General features: G+C 47.6%; 2 protein-coding genes across 5 annotated transcripts in view; one reads left to right on the forward strand and one right to left on the reverse strand.

Moving 5' to 3' along the window:
- Nucleotides 1-8,053, forward strand: part of BMAL1 (basic helix-loop-helix ARNT like 1) — a 58,401-nt gene extending 50,348 nt beyond the window's left edge. The window contains exons 16-19 of the mRNA XM_066583570.1: nt 1,540-1,648; nt 3,959-4,052; nt 4,799-4,901; nt 7,443-8,053. Of these exons, the coding sequence (XP_066439667.1) occupies nt 1,540-1,648; nt 3,959-4,052; nt 4,799-4,901; nt 7,443-7,603 (467 nt within the window). The 3' untranslated portion in view covers nt 7,604-8,053. The remainder of the gene's footprint in view (nt 1-1,539; nt 1,649-3,958; nt 4,053-4,798; nt 4,902-7,442) is intronic.
- Nucleotides 8,054-12,742: 4,689 nt separating this feature from the next.
- The window catches only part of BTBD10 (BTB domain containing 10), a 34,113-nt gene continuing 27,735 nt past the window's right edge, over nt 12,743-19,120 (reverse strand). For all 4 annotated transcript variants that reach the window (XM_066583589.1, XM_066583590.1, XM_066583588.1 and 1 more), the window contains 4 exons: nt 16,336-16,456; nt 15,888-16,085; nt 14,371-14,481; nt 12,743-13,849 (listed from right to left, as the gene is read on the reverse strand). In XM_066583589.1, the coding sequence (XP_066439686.1) occupies nt 13,542-13,849; nt 14,371-14,481; nt 15,888-16,085; nt 16,336-16,456 (738 nt within the window). In that variant the 3' untranslated portion in view covers nt 12,743-13,541. The remainder of the gene's footprint in view (nt 13,850-14,370; nt 14,482-15,887; nt 16,086-16,335; nt 16,457-19,120) is intronic.

The following is a 19,120-nucleotide window of genomic DNA, read 5'->3' on the forward strand; positions in this document are numbered from 1 at the left end:
TTCCTTCTTTGTAATGAATGTGGCTCAGTGGTTAGCACAGATGCCTTGCAGTGCTGGGGGTCCTAGCTACAAATCTCACCAAAGGCTGCATCTGAAGGGACTTTGAAAACCTCCATACAGATGTTGGCTTTAGTCAGGTTTGAACCTAGAACTCCAGCACTGTAAGGAAAACGGCGCCAATGACTGAACCACCAGTAGAGAAGAACAAAAAGAAGAAACGGAGAACCTGAAAACGCCATACAGATGTTGTCTTTGATCATATTAAAATCTAGAAGGGCAACAATGCTAACCACTGAGCCACCATGTATGATCTTTGGGAGAGGAGGAAAAGAACAAGAAGAAATACAAACTCCGTGCAGAACTTGGCTAACCACTGATTCTTTTCCCTCCTTCCTCCTCCTCTCCCTTCTCTGGAGGAGGAAGAACCAGCATGGTGGCTCAGTGGTTGAGCACTGCAAGTCCTAGGTTCAAATCTGACTTAAAAAACCCTTCCTACAGATGTTGTCCTTGGTGAGATTTGAGCCTAGAACCCCAGTACTGCAAGGCAATAGTGCTAACCACTGAGCCACCCTTACTTAGGAGGCGCCATCACCACGCAGGTGTCCTAAGGGAGCATGAAAACCTCCTGTGATGCAGAAGTGTAACATCCACCGCTTTACGGGTTCATCTTGCTTTTCTCTGCCATGCTGCACAGATGGATGGAATGCTTTCTGTATCAGAACTACATCCATGTTTTGTTTTAAATGGATCCGTTTTGTAAACCTGCCAAAGACTGAAGGAATGGTTTTTCCTTCTACTGATTTTCTGTTTTTGGTAAAACTGGATCAGTTGAAAAACCGGCCAGTGTGAGCGGAACCCTATAGAGGCCAAAGACCAGGACTAAGGGACACATTCGGTACACATTCAGCCTGCTGGCCTCCCTGACGTCTTCCTCAATGCATGCCTTATTTCTGGTGGACAAAAAACCAAGCCATAGGTCCTCATCGGGTCCTCATTGGGTCCTCATCGGGTCCCCTGCTGTCTACAGACCCGCCTCCAGCGCAGCATCAGGTTTAAGGCTCTTGGAACATCTTTCTGTATCACTTGGCATAGAGGAACATTCGATAAAAGGTGATCCATCTCATGGCTCCAGTGGAGACGCTGCTCTTCAGTTCTGTATGCCTCCTCCATGCTGTAGTGTGCACCACCTCAGTGGTGAATGCCCATTACCATGCGGGTGGCAGTTTTCCCTCCGCTGTGGCTGCCACGGTGCCCGCTCCTTCTCTGAGCAGCAGTGGATGATTGCAGGGATCCCTCCGCCATTGCTGTGAGGAGGGGATTGCACATGTGCGCCGAGCAATACAGCATAGAAGGTAGATGCACTGAATGTCAGTCCACTCGGGGGCGCTGTATCCGTACCGTGATGAGTATGCGAGTACAGAGACGTTTTTTGATAGTGTAAATGGATAAGATATACATGTCAGTGCAGCCGGACATCTTGAATTGATAGGATAACCTTCTTAATAGTCCTTACATTTCTTTTAATCTTTTTTTGATAAGGTGGCACAAAGAGAACCCATCCTACAGTGCCTGGCATTCCTGGCGGAACCAGAGCTGGCGCTGGGAAGATTGGCAGAATGATCGCTGAAGAGATCATGGAAATTCACAGGTAACGATTGTAAAGTGACCTTAGCTGTATTATCAGCCCGCTTATTGTAATAGCAGAGAACCGCCCTCTGTGTGCGCAGCTCCGGCCACTAGGGGAGCCGGTGGACTGCGGGAAATGGGTCGGTGTGACACTTAGGAAAGCCGTCTATAGGAAAAGCTTTGCTGCCCATAGCAACCAATCACAGCAGTATAAGGAGTGAAATCTGTGCTTTGGTTACTATGGGTAATGCAGACAGATTTTCTTTTAGGCCGCTTTCATAAGAGTGCGGTGTGCGGACTACTTTTCCACGGCTCACCCTGTGTTTTTCAATAACTCACACCATACAATCACATGTGCGCCGCCTTCTGGCTGCTCATATACACCAGTATTTTGTCCCCAAAAGTAGACTCAGTGCCGATATCACACGCATCGGATGTTTAATCTTGTGTTTGTGTGTACAAACGATTGGGTCACAGATGATTTGTGCGCCTCCTGCTGCCTTCTATCCGGCGCACGTGATACGGGGCTTCCGGCACAATTAATGAATGTGCATACAGTCCGCTGCAGAAATTCATTGTCCGTTTGCGCCATCTAGTGGCTGCTTTCTACTACAGCAACTTGTATCAAACTTGTTCTGGAAATCAGGTTTCCGTAGTTTTTATATTGCTTCTCAGAATATATAAACGGGGGAAACCGACTCTTTGACTTCTCAGAAACTATAATGACTGTGTGACCCTCCAAGGGGACCTGGTCACCCCAAATAAATGAAGCCTCGAAACCGCAACACAATTTTGCCATCTGTGTGGGTCTTGTTTTTACAGTGTACGTACTGCAGCGAAAATGACTTGCCTTTATTCTGTGGGTCGGCCCAACTTACGACGATGCCAGATTTGTATATATTATATCGTTCTATCATTTACAGCAGAAACTCTTTTCAGAGGAGATATTTTGATTTTTTCCATCGACAGTTGGAGGAGGGCTCATGTTTATTAACTTTTTTTTTTTTTTTTTTTTTTTTTTGAGACTGTATGAATAAAAATATATATATATATTTTTTTTTCCTGATGACATTCACCCTGAAGGTCAAATAATGCGTTCCTCTGATCGGCCTTTAACAGAAGCTGCGATGCCAAATATGTCTGTTCTTTATTGTTTACATTTTTTATTGTAAAAATGGGAAAAGTTTTTTTGTTTTTTATTTAACTTCCTTTTTACGTTTTTAATTAGGAAAAGTTTTTGTATGTTTTTCCTTTTTTTTTAGTCCCCACCCAGGACTTGTGCAGTAGATTAGTATGTCCTAGTATTACATTATACCTTGATCTAACGGGCAATCCGCCCTGGCAGCTCTAAGGGCCTTCATGAAGGCCAGTGGATGTCATGACAGCTGAACAGCAGCTCAGTCGGGGGAGGGGGCCTGTTCAAAACCCCTGAACTTTGATTGGCATGTTCAAAGGGTTAACAGCCACAATCGGCATTCAATCTGACTGCAGATGTTGCCAGCGGCAAGAAGCAGGCAGCATCTACGTTGTATGGAGCAGATCGGCTCCTGATCTCTTCCCTTACCCCCCCCCCCCCCCCCCCATCCAAACCCCGAACACACAGGACATAACTGTACATTCTGTTTCATTGAAGGGAGCTTGTCGCACCCTATAAACACCATAAACTAAGTTATTGCACTTCTAGGACAGGGTAGGTGGAGTCCAGGGGTGTACGGTCTATACTTACCTGGCTCCTCGTTCTTCCGCTGTCACCCCTGGAAGTCGCACTTGGCCTATGAGCATGACTTTTTACTTCAGTCAGACAAGAGAGTCCCTCTCACAGACCGAGCTCCAGCCTTCCAGGACCGCGGAGCCCCTTAAGTATAAGTATTACACCCCCTGAACTCCTTGGGACCTGTCTTGTAAGCACCATTAAATTTAGTTTATGGTGCTTGTTGGCTGTGAGGGGCTTCCCTTTAAGTAGCCCGTGACTAGTCATGTGCGCAGTCCTGGGCTCAGTAGTCATGGCCCACAAACCAGCTCCAGTGGCATCCAGTATGTGCACAGTGGCAGCTGCAGCCATCACACCTTGCTTAGTAGTCAGGTAGTGGTTGCTACTCTTCTATCTGTAGTCCTGGCGTGTAAACGACCTCTCACTTTCCTCTTATGCTGAGTGATGACTCCACAAACCGATCATCGCCATCCTGTAGGACACTGGCTTGGTGGTTTAGGGGCTTCATATGTAATGACCGGCTCCCTTTAAATTGAGCCCCATAGGGTGTCTTCTATTCTCGGTGTGCGTGAAGTATGTTGGCGTTGCCTTATGTGCTGATGATTTTGTTCTCTTGTACAGGATAAGAGGCTCTTCACCATCGAGCTGCGGGTCGAGTCCCCTTAACATCACCAGCACTCCCCCTCCTGATGCGTCATCTCCTGGGGGCAAAAAGGTGACGTCTCATCAGTCGTATAACGTATTCATGGGGTTTTGTTTTTCTTAATCTGAAATGTCACTCGAAAAATGAGGCATCTGTAACAAAAGGTGACCGGGGACAAGATATTACACACTACTTACATCACAGCCTCTGGTCCTGAACCGCTTCTCACCTCACTGAAACCTTATGGAGCCACAGATGCAACAAAGCCTAATACCGCATTTAGAAACAATTATCGCTCAAAAGCAGTCTTTTGAGTGATAATTGTTGTGTCTAAACGCACGGCCATCGTGCACAATTCGCTCATCGTTAACTTGCAGCTAGCTGAAAGACAACGATGAGCCTTATCAGTGCTGAGTTCTCAGCAAGATACCGCTAATGCTGCTATTTCATCTGGTATCCTGCTCGGAGACCACAGCAGGAGTATGCAGAAGACAGCACTCCAGCTGTGCTCTGCATACCCCGCTCAGATGTATACCAGCTGTGTGCTCCGAGAAGACAGCAGTTCTCCGAGCGCGTAAATGCACACCACGATTATCGCTCAAGATTGCCTTTGAGTGAATCTTGAACGATGATCGTTTCTAAATGGGCCTTAACACGACTTAACACACGATATATTCGTTTAGCAGTTTTCAATTGCTTTTACAAAGGTTTTTATTGTATTAAGATAACAATAGATTTGTAATGTCTGAAGATAAGTGATCATAGACGAGCTAAACTCTGCTACATCTATAACTTTTGCCACCTCCCTTATTCCCTAGATATTAAATGGGGGCACCATGGATCTGCCGCTCTCTGGATTGGGTACAGGACAGCTACAAGACAACTCCGGCTTCCCGTATTCTGACAGCTCCTCGATGCTCGGTAAGCACAGTACATGGGTTACGGTAGACCGGTTCCCTTTAACCCTATACCAAGTTCTGGTGCTGTTTGGAGAGGTGACAGGGAGCTCAGTGATGGATTTTTATACTTGCCCTTCCCTGGCACATAAAAATCTGATCTTCTTCCTCAGTCCCATGTGTGCGCTCGTCCATAGACTTGTATAGTGGAGCGCACACATGGCAGTCTAAAGTCAAGATTTCCATACAGCATGCGATCTTGTGGGGGCAAGTATAAAAAAAATGCATCGGCCGGTTCCCTCTCTCCTTCCCACACCGCACTATGACTTAGTTTATAGTGCTGTAGAGGAGTGACAGGTTTTAAGGACATCCTTAAAGGAATTGCCCGGATCAGAAAATCATGGCTGTTTTCTTTCGGGGGGGAAAAGGTGCCACGCTGCCCACTGGCTGCACCCGGCGCTATCCCATAGGACATCTGCACAGGGGTCTGAAGGAGAGCAGGAGTAGTTTTCTGATTCTGGATAAACACATTAAATAGTGCAGGAACATGTGTCGGCTCAGAGGGAAAAGTAGCCGAGAACGTTAACCGGCTTTCCATAGATAGGTGTTAACCAGTCTTGGCTGAACCTGATGGAAGTCTGTCCTCTGGTCATCTGACTGTATCCAAAGTCCCTTAGGACATATTCACATGAGATCTAAATCCCTGCCCCTGTGCCGTGAAGATCCGCTGGCATCCTGTGTTAAACCCCCAGTTACATCCAGATTTCACCTGTTGTGTAAAACAAATGTGACATTTCCAAGTCCTCAGCTTTCCCTCAAGTCAAGGTATTTGTTACTCTGTGTGCGAACGCTATTACTATGGAGTAACGTAACTTCTCTGATGCCTCAAAGTGCAGCATACTTGTAACCTAAGGCTTTCCACAGAGGGTGCCCTCCTGGCCGTGCATCAAAAACTGCTCCGAAATGGCTGAAGTAAAACCCCCTTTCTCACTCGACGCTCTCGGGTCTCACACGGGAGCAGAAAAGATGAAACACCAGCAGAACCAAAACCCGGCGCCTAGAACAGATCCGGTCCTGCTGTGGACCCATTTAATACTCTTTTTGGGGAATACTGGGTTGTAGATTGACGAGAAATCCTTTACATTTCCCCCTGCCCCTACCTTCCAGTAAGCAAACGATCTGTAGTCTTAAAGGGTCATACCCATCGGCTGATGAGGCAGGAACCTCACTGTCCCTGGCCTGGCAATAGCTGGAACTTAGACACAGCATAGTGAAGGTCATGTGTATTTCCATAACTCCCATAGAAGTCCCTGCATGACACAAGCAGCCATGTGTAACTCATGAGCTCTGTAGCTCCCATAGTAGATTGGCGCTGTTTACAGAAATGTCAGAGCGATGTCCACTGCGGTCAGATGTAGCTGCGGCTCCCAGAGATGGGACGACTCAATCTGGCTCAAAGGAAACCGGTCACCATTTGTTTGTTTTTCTCCCACCGTACGTCTGCCTGCACCGGTAAACCTGCCGCAATGAGCATTTCAAGGTATTTTGTTGATCTCTCTGTCAAACATCCCTGCAATATGTAGTTCTGGTTTTCCATCCGTCTTCCCTTTTCCATGTGCTCCGTGCCCGCGGAGACATCACATGTGCATCAGTCTCTTGTGGGCACATTCATCCCAGCTGCACATGTGAGACTTGGACCAGAACTGTGACGTGCGACCCTCTCCACATCGCCCAGAACTTGCAATGGGGGCAGATTTAAGCCAAAAGAAACAAAAAATGGCGACCGGTTTCTTCAAGATATCATGTGGATATGCTGTCTCAAGGAAACCTACCTACCTACCTACCTACCCACCCGTTCCATCTCCAATCCAATCTTGGCACATGCTGTGGGTGAACATACCTTGAGTCATCGGGGTGTAATGCTTCTGACCGGTCACAGCGCCATTTCCATACAGCATTAGTGTCAGGTAGCACAACCCCCGATGGTGTGAATGTGGCGCTCAGCCGAAAGCCACTCTGTCAATTGGTTTATATTGCTTAGAAAATGTGACACAGCTAGTAATACAGAAAAGGAAAAGCTAATGTTTCATGCCGGCAGCCTTTTTCAAGCTAAATTTTAAGGTGTGGGCTGTGACAAAGTGTCCCACGTGGGCAGGAGTATCCGTCACTGGCGACCAGCAGCCCCTTACTCCTGCCCACCCCCACATGGGACGCTTTCTCCCAGCGTACACCTTCGCACCCGACTATTTCAGCTTGAAATCCGGTCGCTGACCCGAAACCTCACATTTTCTGAAGTTGTAGAATGAATAAAAATATATATAGTAATGCAAAAAAAATAAATATTTGTCGGCGCCGATCTTTCTGTCGGCACGGGCTGTATAGAAAGTGTGCGCGCTTTCTGCTAAAATGCCCATTTAGGACCAGTCTGCTGTAAGCAGGAGTCGCGGTTTTAGTGCGTCCCGCTGCAGTTTTTAATTTGAAATTGCAACAAAGCGTTTAATTGTGAAACAATTGCCTCCCGCACGGTGTGACCGCCGCCTCAGTAACGTCTCTCTTTCCACTCTAGGTGAAAACTCACAAATGGGCATCGACATGATAGAAACGGACCACGGCTCAAGCAGTCCCTCCAATGATGAAGCTGCGATGGCCGTCATCATGAGTCTCCTGGAGGCGGATGCAGGACTTGGGGGGCCGGTAGACTTCAGCGACTTGCCCTGGCCATTGTGAATAGGACTTTTATTTATTTTTTCTCCCCCCTACTCCAATGCAGCATCAAAGTGCATTATGGGAGCTGTGACTATGACAGTGCCACCTCGCCTCTCTGGCAGGAAGAGGCAACCAGGACCCAAGATCACTTGTATGTCATAAAGCCATATCAGCTCCCCGCTGTCCAGTGTTAGGCTCCGCCCCAGTCCTCCGGCTCCGCCCCAACTCCTCCGACTCATGCTGTATAGCTTCGCATTCATTGTATATTTTGAAATCTGACGCTTTTTCCAAATCATTGTACAGCGAATCGTGTCATTTCAGATGTATGGTGTGTACACTACAGAGCGCCCCTCCATGGCTATTTCTTACATTACTTGTATAAAAGATGTTTTATTGTAAGAATTCTTTATGCTATACATGGTACAGTGGAATAGTAATATTTTTTAAATAAATTGTTTAATTGTTCTATAACTCTTCTAAACTGTTACTGAGAGGATAACTGGTGAGTTTAATGTAGTGATGGAGTCACACAGCGCCAGAGGGCAAGCGTGGTAGAAATAAATATAACTATTACTACCACGATCGCCCCCTGAGGTTGGCACGCAGTAAAAGATAAGTCTGACTCAAGTCCCAGGGGCATACTTTAAAAGTCTATGGGAGTCAGATTTTCATGCTGCGCAGCGACTTCACTGAGCTTTCAGAATCCTGGGCCCAGAGGGTTGAGTTCTGCATCAACAAGGAGTAAGTCACACAGCTATCTTCTGTCAGGTTTTAAATGTACAGAACAGATTTTGGAAATAGAACGGCCCCATTACAGCCACCTGCGGATTTTCAGACCAGCATTTTTTTTAACTGCTCGATGAGCGTTGGTCCAGGCTCACACTAAGGCTGGATTCACACGGGACGGAGTTCCAGCGAAATTCTTGCAGATTGGCCGCACCGAAAGTCCGCAAGAATTAAGCTGGAAAACCGCAGCTGCGGGTTTTGGTGCGGCCATCCGTCCCCATAGAGAGGAGAGGCAGCTGTGGGGAAAAAATTACCATGCTGCGTCTTTAAAATCCGCGCTGCATGACCGTTCCCGCACGGTTTGGCCCCAACAGATTAGCAGCAAATCTTGTCCACTTTGCTGGCTAATCCCAGGATTAGGAGCCACGGGCGGACAATCCACACGGAAATTCCACAGCAAATGCGCCTAGTGTGAACGCAGCCTAACAGGTCCGGTTCTGCAGCGGAAGACCTGCGATCATTCACTGAATTTTGGATGCAGAGCCTATCAGCCGTGGCAAAGTTGGTCATCTCAGTGTTACCGGTCCTGACAAAGACCAGAAAGGGTGTTCTCTGTCTGACAAACTGGTGCCAGCAGTGGGATATTCATCAGGGTTTTGATTTGTGCGGCGTCACTGCAGCAAATGGGGAAAGCCTTACGCCGTAGCGTATCTCCGAAGTCTGACGACAGGGGTTCGTTGACCCAGAGCAGAAGGATTCCTCAGAACACTCCTTTAACTGAAATCTATGGTGGGTGGGGGTGTGAAGAGAAGGGTGGGGAGATGCGGATGGCCTCCGAGTGTATATGTGTTTTGAGTCAGCTGGCCCACCACATTCCAAAAATATCCTTCATATCTGGCTAGGACCTTCATACAACTAATAACCCTTAAGAGATTTTCCATTGAAACCAGGATGTCTCTGGGAACAATTTGAGATGTCACACCTCACAGCAGGAAGGGCCAATTAACATCCCCCTGTCAGTTCCATTAAGGCCCATTTACACACAACGATTATCGCTCAAGCGATCATCGTGTTAATACTCCCATCATTCTTCGGCTGAATGATTATTTTTAGGTGAGCATAAAATCCATCGTTCAGCCAGAGAGAAGAGGACACAGCACCATGGACAGCAAACACTGCATGCGGTCTACCTTCTCCACTGGAGCTGCTAAAAGCCCCTGGCAGAATAAATGAGCTGAATGCAGAGAACAGACCACCTGCTCTCTGCATACAGCTCTGGGAGGCTCCTTTTCATGCAAATGAAAGTGATGGGCAGCTAATGGACAATGTCTACTAGCAGGTTGTAAGTGCTTTTTTTTTTTTTTTTGCATAAACTGCTATCTTTGTATGTAAATGGGCCCTTACCTTTTATGGCCATCTGAACAAAGCACTTCCTAAGGGCTCCTTCACACTGGCAAGAAAATCGCACAATTTTCTCGCAATGAGAGAAGAGAGTGAAAATAATTGGTTTCATAATCGTGCGTTTTCAATGGTTTCATTCTCCTTTTGCGGTTTCACTCCTGTCCTGTGATGCTGCCTGGGAAAAAAAATCCCAGCATGACCCATCTTTGCGTGGTTTTCAATGAGATCTGTGGGTGTGCCAGCCACATTGAAAACAATGGGAGAACATTTGCCCATATGAAGGAGCCCTAAGGCCAGAGGCCTGGCAGTTGTGAGGGAGTGGGGGACAAGCAGGAGGATGTCAGTTCAGCTTTCCTAGGGTCCTGAATGGCAGCCATTTGATATAGCATCAATCCTTACACCACACCAACCTACTAGACACACTCTAAAAGGGGAAGATTTTCCAGATCACCTAAGCTCATCTCAGCTGCCCCACTTCAGGGGGACGACCCATCAGCGATCTTTTGCTCACTGCCCTTTTTTTTGCTGGATTGTGAAGTCCTACTGCTGCAGCCCAAGCGCCAGCAGAATAGTCCACCATTAGCACCTGTTGCCCTATGCAGCCAACAGATCAGGTTGTGATCTGTCACTATGGTGAAATTCCAGCTGTAGAGAGATGGCTGCAGGTTCTGCAGGGCCCAGATGATGGATAAGCACTCTATGGTGGCGTATGCCACCTCCTCTGGGCAGAAGCTTGCGACGCTGATACTGAGTGCTCCTCCCCACCAGTTTACTTGGTCCAGGCCAGGATAGAGTCCACCTTCCCAGGCTCTGCCTTCAACATTCCCCCTCCTCCTTGGCATGCCAATTTGGCACTTTCCAGGCTTGATGGTCAGGTCCGTGTCCTGGATCTGCCTGAGCAGCAGCTATACCGCCTAAGTGGGGCTGAAGACTACAATATCCAAGAATGCATCCACACACTCTTCACAACCCTCAAGCAGATAATCCACTAAGCGTTGGAAAGTGGCCAGAGCAGTCTTCATGCCAAAAGGGCATCACCTTGGACTCAGAGTCCAAACAGCGTAATGAAGGCAGACCTCTCCTGTGCTTCTGGGGTCATGAGTATCTGCCAATACCCCCAACTCAGATCCATACTAATGGGCTGGGCCCCAGGAAGCCGGTCCAATAGCTCATCAAAGTGGGGCATCAGACACCGTGATGGTGTTCACCCTCGGGTTGTCTGGTCCTTCTTTGGTTCTAGAAGTACAGGTGTGGCTCATGCACTCAGACTTCTGGATTACAGGCAGATGCAACCTCTCAATATCCCACTTCATATCCACTTGCACCTCCAGGGAAACTCTAGGTGGTCCCCACGGTTCCGCCATGTTTCACACATTTCGTGTATTGCACCTACATTTAGGCACACCAGAGCTGTTTTGTTTTGAGACTGAAATGTGATCAAATGCATTAAAATCAATGGACAGACTTGCATGCATAATACACAGAGAATTGAACCCATGTGAAGCCGGACTTAATGAGCCCGATCAATCAGCGTCTCTGCGGGATTATACATTTGTCACTTTAAGACTGTCTAGTCTGTTTCTACCATTTATTAGTTGTCAGAATCTGTGAAGCATCTGAGCCAAGGCTGGTGCACAATGTAAGACCTAGAATAGGCACATCATAAAAAAGCATGATCTATGATCCCTGGCATCTCTACTCTGCCACATGCCAATGCCAGTCTAGGAAGTGGTTTAGATTCATGGTAAATCATACCCATTTGCCAGGGCCTGGCCGCCATGAACTGACAAGCATAAGCGGGCCTTACACCAAGTTTTCACTTTTCTACACCAGTATTCTGGTGTCACGCAAGTAAATTTCCCCAAATGCCCTTTTCATTGTGTTTTAGACACTTTTTTGCTGCACCCAAGTGTTGTGCAAAAACTAGCAAATTTCCATATTCTGCTCTTGCACAAGACCAAACCTTAAGAGGTATTCCTAAGAGGCCATAAGTGTCTGATAGGGGTCTCAGACAGGATCCGGAGCTCTCGTTCTATAGGCTAAAGCTATACAAAAGCCTCATACATTAGATGCTGCAGCGCCGCACGGCCGCCTCCAGGATTGCAAGCGTTTTTACAAATACTCTTTAGCCACAAAAAAAACACTAGATTAAAACTAGCCACGAGGGCCGCAGAGGCCACATTTTTGAAAGTCTCTTACTAAATTTAAAGTTGCAGCCTGCTGTCAAGCAGCGGCCCGTAGGGACCTGTAGGGACCGGCTCCTTTGTACTGGTTCTGATAAGTCTTCCCCTCTGTCTAAACATACAAACTGTCGGGTTTCCTCCTCAGTAAATTGCTTGAAGGTTCTGACATCTAATGCTGTCATACAGCGTTTTACTCAGCAGGGGGCAGCACCTTCACATTACATTTGCAAGAGTAAAGAATGTAAGCCGCTGTTGGTCCGGGAGCTCTGTTATAGAAGCGGAGAACAGATTCTATCTACACATCATAAAGCGCCAGCAGACACGATGGACAAGAAGGAGAAGGAGCGTCTGATTAAAGCCACGTTTACTTGGGTGCGAAAAACACGAACGTTCTGTGCATCTCAAATGCACAGCCCTCGCCCGTGGAAGTAACTCGTTATGTCTAATGGGTTAATTCACACAGGCGATTTTCGTCTCGCACCTACAGCGCCAGATGCACGGAAGTCGGAGCCGCTTCAGTTTTTCCAAGTGTCATAAGGACAGGACTGGCGATGTTCCAATGGCAGTGGTCAGGCTTGGTATTACAAGTTCCCATTCACTTGAATCATAACTGGATTACCAAGCTTGGCCACTGTAGCAGGAACAGAGCTGTCTGCTTCCTGCAAAAATCATCTCCGCGCAAAAACACACCAGCAAACAGCGGATCAGAGGGGTCTTTGATAGCGGAGCCATACCGATCTATTATTGATGGCCTATACTACGGTAAGGTCATCAGTAGTTTACGACTGGACAAGCCCTTGAAGTCACGCTTGCCCCTCGGTGCCCACCACTTCAGACGGTCTCAGGCAAATTAAAATAATGACATTTTATTTAAATGCAAAACATACAATCATTTTTCATAAAACAATTCTATTGGTAAACTCGGCCCAGGAGAGATTGTGAGGTGTAAGGCATCGCTTGCTCCAAGCCCCATTGACTGACTTCCTGGCCGCTCTGGACACTGCAGTTTCAAGATATCCTAATCGGAGGGATGGCCGTCCCTAGTAAGTGAAATCCTCCGCTGCTGGAGAAGACCCCGCTTGTGCTCCGTGAATACAGGTAAAGGGGGATAATAAGATTCACTATAATCCAAACGTAGAACCTTTTCTCTTATAGATGCACTCTAATTCACACTAATCTACGAAAAAATAACTTTACAAACACCGTCTGAAACCATCCATAAAGTGCCACTACGAAAGATGGGATGGACCCTGGTAATGGGGAGGACCCTGATGATCTCCAGCCGTCAATGGATAGCAGAGTGGGGGGGGGGATCCCTTACAATGTGAGGAGAAGGAGTGAATAGACAGCCAACATCACAAGCCCACCAAAAACACAACACAGCTGGAACCTCCGCTTGTTCCTTTGGTCTTTAAAAAGAAAAAGTCCACACTGCACAACCAAAACAGTTCATTGGTACAGAACACGTCCCGAGGGTGGCGGTGCCACGTAGCGCCATCTGCCCCTTCTTTGCTTGTAATGATTGTAGAAAAAAAAACCAAAACATTAGAAATCACCGTGACTGGTGAGCCTCGCCTCCTCGATGGCTGATTGACATCCAATGTCCAAAGACTTTGCACACGTTCCCAGCAGCTGTAGTGAAGCCCGAATTATAAGGTGGAGTTCTGCCCATCCGGATCTGTGTCGTTACCTGGGGTGGGGTGATTAGGTAAGATGTCAAGCTCGTCTACTTGAGGTGTTGGGTGCATAACCACCAGTTGGTCCTGTGGGATGTCGGCAGCGGCTGCAGCCAGGTTTGTGATGGATTTGCTTTTTACACACTGGAAGTCCACATGTCTGCTTTTGCCCTCTTCCTTCTCCCAGGACATCCGGATGAAGGGCCGCTGCACATAGTTGTAGATGACCTCAGGTCGCCCGCCTGGCCTCTTCTTGACTTTTTCCTTATATGTTGGGTAACCTGGAAGAAAGACGGGAGGTAAGATGCTGCTTATATCTCCTCCATTATCACAAGCTATGAAGGCACAGACTGTGAACACTTCTTCAAAACATTTAAAGTGACCCTGCGGTCCTCGACAAAGACTGGCGAACCACTTCTCTGATTACCTTATGTATCATTGGTATAAAACACTACATGCTGCTTTGATTGGCCAGTGCTGCCCATGTGACAGCACTGACCGGTCAGAGCAGGGTATAGTGTCAGACTAATGTACAGTGTGGCCATCTTTGTTTGTCTAGGACCAAAGGGTTACTTTTAATGAACATTTGCAGACTTTTCCATGGTGTGTAATATACACGTCTGTTCATATCTTATTTGGCCTATGTGTAAATCTATAAATGAGGGATCCATTGTAAGGCGCTTGCTGCAATACTCTGGTTGAAGACACAGGAGGAGTTGTCCATTACAATGATTGGTTGCCATTAGGAAACGCCTGCACTTCCCAGTGATTACAGATGGATGGGACAAGAGGTGCTGCTCACCTTCGATGCCTAGTCGGATCTTTTTAAGGCCTCTTTCCTTCAGGACAGACTTTGCTACATCTCGGTTTTCAATATACTTAAAGAACCTGTATAACTTGGTGCTGTAAATAACTGGAGAGGAAATAAAAAAAATATATAAGCATCATCCAATGTCAATGCAGCATAAATACCATTATATCCAAGAGCTGCGGCTGCAGTCATTCAAGGGGCTGTACCACGGCTGCAAGTTATTCTCTTTCCACAGGATAGGTGATAACTTGCCGATTAGTGGGGGTCCCACCACTGAGACCTCTGCCGATCTCAAAAACAGTGTCCAGTCTCCCCCATCTGTCTTACTGCATCCCCTGCTGTGAAGAGGAGACTGAAAGGAACACTGGTCGCACTAGCGCTCCATTCACTTTCAATGGGCCTGCGGAAATCGCCGAGCAGGTGCCACTCTGCTATTTCCCTAATGCTGATGTCACTGAGGTGAAAAGGCACCCCCCGCAGGAACACGGGAGTCCCGTTCACAAGATCAGCAGGGGTCTCAGTGACAAGACCTTCACCAATCAGCAGGATAGGAGACAACTTGCTATTGTGGCACAACCTATAATGCAGTGGGAAAGTTGACACTGACCTACATCAAGAGTTTTTTGTTTGTTTGTTTTTTTGAAGAGGGGGGATTGCCTCCAGTGCTCAGATATCCCCAAACCCAGAGAGTGATCAGCCCCATCATGATGAACCCACCCCAACACAGCCACACTACCTGGCAAGAAATTTCCCCCCCATGTGGGGCAAATTGTACCTTTTCAGATTGCTGTATAGCTCCTGGTGCAAAGACCGAGCATCTCAGAATGCAGAGCCAAGTCAGACATTGAACAAGCAGGGCCTGCATTGACATAACTCAGCCTCTTGCAGAAATGTGGATGACAATGCATACTAAAGTCATTTCTTTCCCTTCCCAAAAGCATCCAACTTTAAGACTACAATTAAAAAAAGTTAACAAACAAAACTTTAAAAAAAGGAGTTGTACCAAAATTACAAGTTATCCCCTATCCACCACTGAGGCCCCTGCTGATTTTGAGAACGGGGGCTTTTATGTCCACCATCGTGCTCACTGCGGGGTTACTGCACCTCCTGCACTGAGCAGACTGAATGGAGCCCTAGTCGTGTGAGCACAATAGCATACCATTCACCTTCAATGGTACTGCAGAAATACCCAAGCGAATGCCACATGGCTATTTCCATCAGCCCAAAGGAAATGAATGGAGCGCTGATCACACATGCTTGGCCAGTGCTTCACTCACAGTGACGTCCCTGCAAGGGGAGAAGAGACCCCCACAGTGGCAGGACAGGAGATTCCTGCCGATCTCTAGAACGAGACCCCCGGCGATCAGCAAGTTATCCCCTATAGTGTGGATAGGGAATAACTTGAGGTTGTTTTACAACTCCAACTTTGCGCATACAATTGAAACAGGACCAAAAAAAAAAAAAAAGTGCACACCAAAAATATTTAAAAAGAAAAACAATGTACATACTCTGAGAATACTCTTCTCCCATCTGCGGCGGGTATTCTTCATCCCAGTCCACTACATCGTCGTCCGTTAGCACCACTATATGGCATTCTCGCTCCCCGCTCTGAGCGCTGGCAACCATCAGAGGTAAGATCATCTCCTCTAAGTAAAACTCAAACTGCCTCCGCGCCCCGTCGTTGGACAGCTCATGCATCAGCGCACCTGCAAGACGCAAGAGACAATAATAAATGCATACAACGTTCTTTACGGTTTTGCAGCTTGTTTCTTAGAGGTAAAAAAAAAGCAAAGTCTCAGAAGATCTGACAGATTTATAAGGCAGAGGACAGAGAATGTGAGAGTCAGGCGAGAGAGAAGCGAGGTCACAGGATGGTGACTGCATCATTTATCTGTGCTACCACACAAGAGGTGAGATGAAACAGACGACACCAAGAGGCTTCTGCCGGATACTTACTGAGGTCTCTACATTTGATAGTGCTATATTCAAATGAGATACATAGATAGTCACATGCTTCTCTGAGCTCCGGGATAGAGATTCCGTCTGGACAGCGAATTATCCCGGTCTTGTAGTAATCCTTATAACAGAAAACAATTACAAGAAAATATTACAAACCCATAAAAAGGGAAAAAATGTAATCACAAAGCGGCAAGACGAGGACGTCTGACAGATGCAAGCAGAGTCGTCTTAAGGCCAGCATGCAAGACGTGAGAATGTCCGATTGCTGGGGGTCCAACCGTAGGGACCCCCAGCGACCTGGAGAACGATGTCCCGGAGGGCATAGTTCTTGGGATTGATGGGGGGTTCCAGCGGTTAGTTCCCTAGTGATCACACATTTATCAACAGACTACAGAGGTCTTTGATGGTAGAACCCCTTTAAAAGGGATTCTGCTATCCAGTTCAAGCTGCCTGGGCCATGGGCAGCATGAACCCAGCGTGCCCGTCGTGCCAGTATGTGTGTATGCCACAGTGTTTTATAAAAAAAAGATTTTAAAGTTTGACTCTGGAAAGGCTCTCTGACAGAGGCTGGGCATGCAGGCTTCTCCCCGCCAGCAGCACGAAGACCGACGGCTCTCCCATATACACAAATCGGACGAGAGCTATCCGTGTTCATGCAGTTGGCGATGAGGCCGGCGCGGCTCTGCGACTCGAAGTTTAGCTCCGAGTCAAAGAGTATTTACTCTGCAATGCTGCAATGTTTCAGAATAGAAACCACCCACTGGGCAAAAGCTCCCCGTGCCCCAGGGGGTCTCCAGCGTGTGGTTTGGGCCGTACGACCCGGATGACAGAATCCCTTTAAACTAGGTTTAGCATAGAGGTTTGCATGCTGGTATTCATTTTATGTACATTTAATTTTACGCATCTACATTAAACTAAAAGCCGTGCGTTTCCATCCGTGTGTCCTGGTTACATAAACAAAAACATTGTATGAAAGCTTCAATGTACGTTTTTGTTCGCAAATGCTTGAAGGGGTTGCCCTGTTGTAAACTACCAATGACTTATCCTTGGGATAGGTGATCAATAGCAGATGGGTGTGGGTCTGTTGCTCGAGACCCCTGACGACCAATAGTTCACCCGGCCAATGTGCTGGTGTACTGAGCCGACTTCTGCAGGAAGTAGGCAGCTCCGCTGTAACTGTAGTGGTCAGGCATGTCATTACAGACAAAGTTTCCATTCACTTCAATGCCTGCAATACCAAGCCTGGCCACTGCAACAAGAACAGAGCTGTCCACTTCCTGCAGAAACCTGTGCACTACACTAATTCACAAGCCTGGTAAACCGCTAATTTGTGGGGGTCCCGATTGGTGGCGTACCCTGAGGATAAGCCATCAGTAGCTTACAACTTAAAGGGAAGTCAAGTATACCAACACCCAATTAAAGGCAATAAGGCTCATCAGGAGTCTGAAAAGGGACCCATCACAGCAGTCGTGGCTCTGTTCTATGCAGAAACAAAGACACTGGTGTGAACAGCGCCGAATACTTCATGATTGGAAGGCGGAAGCACCGCCCGGAATCTGCAACCGGTTTGTCTTTCTTGCTTCAATAGATTTGCAATAAGTCATCGTGTGTCGATCTACATGGCGATCCAGAAGTGCAGGAAAGGTCACACAAACAATCCATCAGCGCGGCTGCTTGCCGACTCCAGGATGAGTCAAAGTGACTGACTGATTACTCATTACCTGGCCAGAACAATACAATGTAATCAGCGACAGTCAGTGCCGCCCATGATGTGAATGCGATGCTGCTGACAACACGTGGCTGTAGACTACCTAATAATGCCGCAGCTGCCGGGTATCGATCATCCTCCTTACACTGCAGCCAAGATAACGGCATCGCAGGAGATGAGGAATCGACGTCTCAAGCCGTAGTCAAGAGACTTTACATCCCGGACTAAGTGCCAAGATGATATAGGCTTCAGCTGCTCCGCCGCAACATTATAATCCACTCCCACTGTTTAAGTGCCGCACAATATACTCCAGCGCCCTGCCGGTGATGACGCAGCCCAATAGTAATAAAAGCAGCCCCTAAAATAGACTATTGTGATCGCAGAAGAGGCAGGAATAGCCGCAGGGCTTCTGGGGGAAAACATGATTGCAGCAGAAAGCCTCAGAGCAAGACAGACGGACGGCTGCAGATCTGAGTAATCCTACAGCTCCGTCTGCACGTGTGAAGGGCCGGCGCCCGGGGGTCACTGATGGATGCATCTCTGGTGATCCGTCAGCAGGACAGGCCAATTCTCTTCAGGGCGTGGATACATACTATGTTGACAGAAGTCTTGGGACACACACAGAAGGGGATGGAATTCAATGTTATTCCCATTCTTCAGTCGTGATGGCCGCCTTTGTTCTCCATGACTGCAGTCACCCTCCGCCGCCGACCACCAAATACCATAGATGTGTGGAGGGATTTGCCTCCATTCCTCCAGGAGCTTCAGGCAGCGATGGGGGGGGGGGGGATGAGGAGTGTGTTGGGCACACGGATACGGATGCTCGATTTTGATTGAGATCCAGACTTTGGGCCAATGAAGTTTGCAGACGTTCTGCTCCCCCAGCCTGCGTGCCGTATGACATGGCGATCATCATGTTGGTGGAGACACTGAGCTGTACCAGAGTATTACCACAGGGTGATGCCACATTGTCTGGGATGTCTCTGTACCCATTGGTGGTGAGGGGGGACTTCACTATAACCAATGGCCCAGTCCTTCCCAGCAGAAACCCCCATCCTAACAGAATCTCCTCCA

The sequence above is a fragment of the Eleutherodactylus coqui genome, chromosome 11, assembly GCF_035609145.1.
Source record: "Eleutherodactylus coqui strain aEleCoq1 chromosome 11, aEleCoq1.hap1, whole genome shotgun sequence".
Classification (NCBI taxonomy): domain Eukaryota; kingdom Metazoa; phylum Chordata; class Amphibia; order Anura; family Eleutherodactylidae; genus Eleutherodactylus; species Eleutherodactylus coqui.